At 39.4% G+C, this 6,596-nt stretch overlaps 1 protein-coding gene across 1 annotated transcript in view; it reads right to left on the bottom strand.

Moving 5' to 3' along the window:
• Positions 1-1,264: 1,264 nt before the first annotated feature.
• LOC129408876 (homeodomain-interacting protein kinase 2-like) overlaps positions 1,265-6,596 on the bottom strand; it is a 49,230-nt gene continuing 43,898 nt past the window's right edge. The window contains exon 9 of the mRNA XM_055153206.1: positions 1,265-1,492. Coding sequence (XP_055009181.1) covers positions 1,265-1,492 — 228 coding nt within the window. The remainder of the gene's footprint in view (positions 1,493-6,596) is intronic.

The following is a 6,596-nucleotide window of genomic DNA, read 5'->3' as shown; positions in this document are numbered from 1 at the left end:
CTCTTCATTTTTGTTCATAACATTGGAAAGATTGAATTCATTACTTTACCCAGAATTTTCAAATATTAAATTGAAAATTACCCATTGAGAGCCCCTTAAAATGAATCATCTCATTTTCTGCAGCAGTGACGGGTTTTTGTGTGTCTCCTTGCAAAGGTAACGCCATGCCACTTTTTTGATGTTTTTCTCTGAGCCTGTTTACACCTTTCGATGACAAAATTAGACATATTCAACGAAGGGCTGCCAAAAGTATCGGAAATCAGATGCTTACTATTACTGAAACTAGTATCGAAACTAGAACTAAGTATGGCATTAGTATCGATACTAAAAGTCAAACCCACAGAACAGAAATGATCCTTTCCTGAATAGCTTTAGAATGATCTTGAGCTGTATCAGAACATACAAATCTACACAGATACAAGACCATATGGGAATAGAAAAGAAAATACTACAATTTAGTGTTATTACAATGTCGCTGATGCATTTTGATTTGAAGAGTTTTCATCAGGATTAATTCAAGCACTCTCCAGCAGCAAGTGATGAATAGTTTACCTTAACCCTTGTAAGGTCTTCGTTTTTTTGTTACACAGGGAGTCCTGCTGGGTCTGGTGGACCCATTGCACTTTGGGGTTTTTACATCATCATATTTAAACCTTTTTTTGTTAAAATTCTCAGCAGATGCTTAATTCATCCCATTTGGAAGTAGTATTAACAACTTATCGTTAAATTTGCTCCCTTTACCTTTGTTAAATTGCATTTATGAATAAAACGGCCACTTGTTTTTGTAAAGGTTAGTGTTATTAAAATAGAAAAAAAAAAAAGCATCATATAACAGTCATGACTGGATAATAATCAAACAATGTACAAATGAAAGAAGTTCTCACAACACTTTAGTGAACTATTTCTTTGAGTTTCATCAGAAATTTAACTTACTCAGGTCAGTTTACACAACATCTCTCTGAAGAACGCATTAATTCCATTGACATTTTCATGACAGACTATATCACACATGAGGGGCAGAGTTTCACTCTGTCTATTGCAGATGTTCTTATTCTTCTTACACTTTTCACACAGAGAAACACAGAAAACAACGGCAAGGATAAAAATCCCAAAGAAGGCATAAATTAGTTTCATCAAAAACCTTGCTCTCTTCCTCTCTCTGGTGGCTCTCTGCTCACCAGCTCGCCTCTCGCAAGTTGGTCCTGGGACTGGCTGCTGGCAGACTGGTCCTATGACTGAGGTCTGCTTGCATTTTGGTTGCTGCTCATGGATGCTCCTGCTCCTGGCTCTGTTGGCTGATCTTCACCCTCCTGTCCCCTTTCTCTTCAAACTCACTCTCTGACCCTGGATTTTCACAAATTTGATCTTCATTCTCAGAGACATCTTCCTCAGCTGCACCATCAAAACCCTCTGTCTCTTCTACGATCAGTACCAATGCAGTCTGAACTGAGACTTTCTTCACCATCATGATCAGCTGTGATTGGGATTCCCACTAAGAAAGATATTTATGGGGACCACTAGATTCATTTATTCAGACAGAGGGTGAGATGGGGGTGCAGATTGTGTGTGGGTGCACACACAACACACAACACACAACACATACACAACATACACAACACACCATACGACACATACACAACACACTACACAACACACCACACACCACACACACAACGCACACATGCAACACACAACACACTAACACACAACACACACAACACAACCCACACACAGGCCCAGAGAGGAGAAAGGGGAAATGAGGAGCTATGATTTTCATACTTTCAGTAGCTCCTCGTCCAGTGGACCCAAAGACCCTGTATGTAATATAAGTGTGAAGGGGGTGGAAAGCAAGGCCGGGTCATTTAATTTTTTTACTGATTCATGTTCCTCACTCAAAATGAGCCAAGGCCAAATAATCTCAGGGTGAAAAACTAATTCTTTCTATAATTTTTCTGAAGTTAAAAACTGAAAACGGGTCCCACAGACCCGAAGACCTTACAAGAGTTAAGTTTACCTCTTCAGACCTTTCAATGAATGTTGCATATTTTTGATGAGAAACCTTGATAAAAGCAAAGACAACATCTTACACTGTGTACATATTTATTCTGTTTCCTTGTGTGTAAAATCCTTCAGTCGTCCAGGTAAAAGGAGAAATCCAATTTGTCAACTGGACAAAAGTATATTTTGGTTGAATACATTTCACTAGCCTGATTCATCAGACGGTTTTACTTTGTAGAAATTGTCTAACCTCGCAGCGTTAGGATTCGTTTACTCGACGGTAGGCGGGTACTTATTTAATATAACCAGTCACTGCTTTATTAAGCTTTTCCCAAATCCTGTAGGAAGAAGGGCAATAATGTCTTTCCCCTTGATAAAATTCACCAAACATTCTCTTTGTTCCGGCTTTAAATCCTCAATCTCAGGAATCGTTGCCAACACAGAATGTATGGCTCTTCGCTGATTGACTGGTGCCCAAACTCGCACTTCCGGGGTTTTTGCGAACCATCTAGTGTATTCTGATTCCTGACCTAGTCGCTGGAGAGAAATTAAATTGAGTGGAGGCACTAGGTGGTGCCAGCCTGGCTAATGTTTTGCAGCTCCCAACACCCATTAAAAACAGCTCGCTCCTTGTGCCGCTGATGTGATCAGTTTCTTTTAGACTAAAGGACATGACTCAGTGGATTATGTGTGTTCTTTTTGTGACAGAAGAGGCGCTGATGATGGTGAGTCTATTCTGTGTATATCGTATAGGAGATAGTTCATATTTTAGCTTTTCAGCGATCATACGAGTGCAGGTCATATGAGTGAAGATTGTACGTGTGCAGGTTTAGCGCAGCTCTTTACTGTACAGTCATTTCACTCATGTATGGTCACTTTATTTATGTCACTACTGTTGCTGTGAAAAGACTGGAAAGTGTTTGTCTTTAGGACGCATGCGCACTGAACTTTATGTTCCAGTAACCAGGATACTGCGTATACATGCCACAGTATCCCGGTTACTATTGGAATATACCAGCTACATCATCCTGGTTTCTAATAACTGGAATACTGCCATAACCAGGATACTGAAACCGGGATACTGTATATACATGCACCATGAAGAAACCAGGATACTCAAAAAAATCCAATCATAACCGTGATATTAATGTGCATGTATACGCACTCTATGTCACTGTAAAGATCCAGTAACTGGTTTGATGGTGTTATCTGCTTGTGTCCATAGATATATATAACATTTTAATACACTAACCTTGGACATTCGAGGCGACTACATCTCGATGGGGACGAGCAGGTGAAAGCCCCTTCACCAGACAACATCGCAAAAGAAAATTGAATTCTGTCATCTGAACAACTGAAGAACTAGTCTATGTTAGTGTCGGTGTAGTTAGCCCCTCCTTGTAGACAGATAGAAGTCAGTGACCAAAACCCTGCCAGAAGTGAAGAAGTCTCTTGAATGAGTGGCAAAACATATTCACTCTTGGGTCCAGTTGACAGGATTCAATTTTCTTTTGCAATGTTTTCTAGTGGAGAGGCTGCCACCTGCTTGTCTCCATGGAGATGAAACTGCTCTGCCTTCAATGTCCAACACTTAAACATGGCATGATACTGAAATTCGATGATTATCATGGCTAAAATAATTGTGATTAACAATTACATTGCGAGAATTAGAGGCTGACAGTTTAAAGATGTTATGGAATATTAATAATTATATATTTTAATATTATGAATAAGTTGGGTATTTAAACAACTGTTATAGTGTACTTTGTTATAAGTGAAAACAACAATCATCTAGAAGTAAACGACTAAGATAAGTAGCTTTTTTTCTGCCTATTCTGGTGATTATTTTTGTTGCCGATTACCACAACGATACAAAAATCATGAACGACTATTGCCGGCCCTTTTTATCACGAAGTACCCACAGTACAATATTACTGTAAACGACTATTGCAATGGAACCTACCTGGACGACTGAGAGGTTACACAGACCTGCTCCAGAAAAGTTGCGTAGTACAACGTTAAATCCTACTCACTGGTAGATTCATGACAAAGTGTACAGTGGGCCCTCGTGCTAAAAATAACCTGCAATAGGCGAAATCCACAAAGTAGTCAGCTTTATTTTTTTTACAGTTATTATATATGTTTTAAGGCTGTAAAAGCCCTCACCACACACATTATACTCTTTTCTCAGACAGGACAGTTACAGTCCTTTTTGTATACTTCTTAAAACTTATTGCTGCTGTCGACCTTATGTTATTTTCCTTCTTCTTTATGTAACAAACCGAAGATTCATTTATTCCGTAATGGCGCTTACAGCCGCGTAACTTCTTCCTTCAGCATGTCCAGAAGTCCACCTTTTTGAGCATGTTCCTTTGCCTTTTGGGTGTGACCGCAGGAGCCTTTGTCTGTACATAATGTTTCGTCGACATTGTGGGTTCTGCCGGGGAAAAAACTTACAAACATACAGCACTTCAGAATCACATTGTTAGAGATCGAACATTTATGTAAATTTGGCAAACTGAATGCATTCTGTACTGTACAGGAGACACGGCACCGAGGAGATTGATTGATAATGGTCTACGGTCTCTTAGCCAATCAGGACGCAGGGGGAGGAACACAATGCAAATTCATACACTGTAAAAAAAAAAAAAAAGCATACAAAATTGCACCCAAAAAATCCACGAAACAGCGAGACTGTGAAAGGTGAACCGGGTTACACTGAGCTGTATTCCTTTTTCTTCCAAAAAAGTTATCTTGTTATCCATATTCATTACTAGGGATGCACCAATAGGCGAGTTTCAGCTGACGTCATTGTTATTAAAAGCTCGCGTTGCATGCTGGGAAATATTTTGGTCGGAGGCAAGAAACACGATAGCGGTCAAACACAGTGCGTAACCTCGTGTATTTATCCCTGATAATGGTAAATTCCTGCTGCATTATCGGATGCACAAATAGAAGCACGGAAGAAGGAAAATGTCTTTTTCGTATTCTGAGTGAAAAGAACCACGAACAGCAAATTAAATGGCTTTCAAACAGCAGAGCAAACGTAGAAGATCCTAGCAAACCGTGGACTCCAACAAGTTCAACAACACATCGAGACTCTTGGAGGTTTTCATCTTTTCTGCTGTGAATGGCCCAGGAGTTTCCACCAAGTCATTGTGGATATCGCCGAAGTGAATATTTGTCCAGGTAGTTGGCGATTCCGACCAGAAATTTGGTTTTGTCCACCTTTTGTCGGGGTTGAAAAGGGTGATTTGGCTCCATCGATGCTTATGACCAATTTCTGGTCAAATCGTCTTGGGTCCAATCTGCTGTTAGAGTGGATAAATAACCGGGATCAATACCCTTTACGTGCTTTCTCGCTCCGTCCATCATGTTGAATTAATGTTTATTGCCGCCGACCAAAATAATTCCCAGTATGCAACGCGCGCTTTTGTCAACAATGAAACTCGCCTATATGATACTGCTATCGGATATCGGCGGCGATACTGAAAGCTTTGCTAGATCGGATATCGGCTTCCAAATATCAGACTTTTTAGTGGACCCAGAAAGTCTCACAGTATTTACTTTTATTTACACAAAGTTACTTGAAAGAGAAATAACAGCTACATAACATACAGTTTTTGGATCAGTTTTGCTTATTTTATTTTTGTTTTAAGGAAATAAATGCTGTTTTCAGTCTCTGCTCTGGTATCGGTTAAAATTGGCAAATACTTTACGCTACTGGAATTGGTATCAGAATTAAAAAGTTGGTACATCCCATTTCATTATTGTTATTATCTTCAGCAGACAGTTGCCTGTGTTTTGCCGTGTCCACTTCGCCCGTTCTGAGCGTCTTTAAAATGCCAAAGGAAGAGATGACCTTCTGGAGATGCTTTGGAGGGATTGTGTTTAATCTGAAATAACAACGGCCCAAACAAGGTACGGTTCAAACCAAGGTGGTGATAGGCTGTGTCCTGGAGTAAACTGTCCACAGAATTGATTATACACTATCTGGAATAACAAATCTCTCGTGTATTATTTTAGTGAAACTCTCAAATAGCGAGAGTGGATCAAATGAAACAGTTTTCCAAAAGCAAGTTAAAGGTCCTACATTTTACTCTTGTGAGCTTTTAATCATGTTAGAATGTTGTTAAATCATCAAAAACATACCCGAAGTTGTGTTTTGTTTCATTCACATGTTTGAAGAACTCTTTATTATTACATCTTCAGTGCTCAAAATGCTCTCTTCCAAATTGTGATGTCATGAAAAGGTTGTTCAGTAGAGATTGGCACAGAGGTGGGGACTTGCAAGTCGTGACTTGGACTGGAGTCAGACTGGAGTTACTATTTTTAGGACTTGAGACTTGACTTGATAAAATGCACTAAGACTTGGGACTCGACTTGGACTTGAAGGTCAGTGACTCGGGACTTGACTCGGACTTGGGGCCTGTGACTTGAGAAGACTTGAGAAGCACTTATAAATCTGAATTCTTTCTATTCCGTAATGACTGATGATTGACCGTAATGATTCATACTAAGATCGTGTCAAGACATTTAAAAAAATAAAATAAATAAATAAATTTATTTCTACAACTCGCATATATACTCTATAAATA

The sequence above is a fragment of the Boleophthalmus pectinirostris genome, unplaced genomic scaffold (assembly GCF_026225935.1).
Source record: "Boleophthalmus pectinirostris isolate CB_2022bp ecotype Guang Dong unplaced genomic scaffold, ASM2622593v1 HiC_scaffold_18, whole genome shotgun sequence".
NCBI classification, from domain to species: Eukaryota; Metazoa; Chordata; class Actinopteri; order Gobiiformes; family Gobiidae; genus Boleophthalmus; species Boleophthalmus pectinirostris.
The sequence above is the reverse complement of the archived record's forward strand: the minus strand, read 5'-3'. Positions and strand labels throughout refer to the sequence as shown.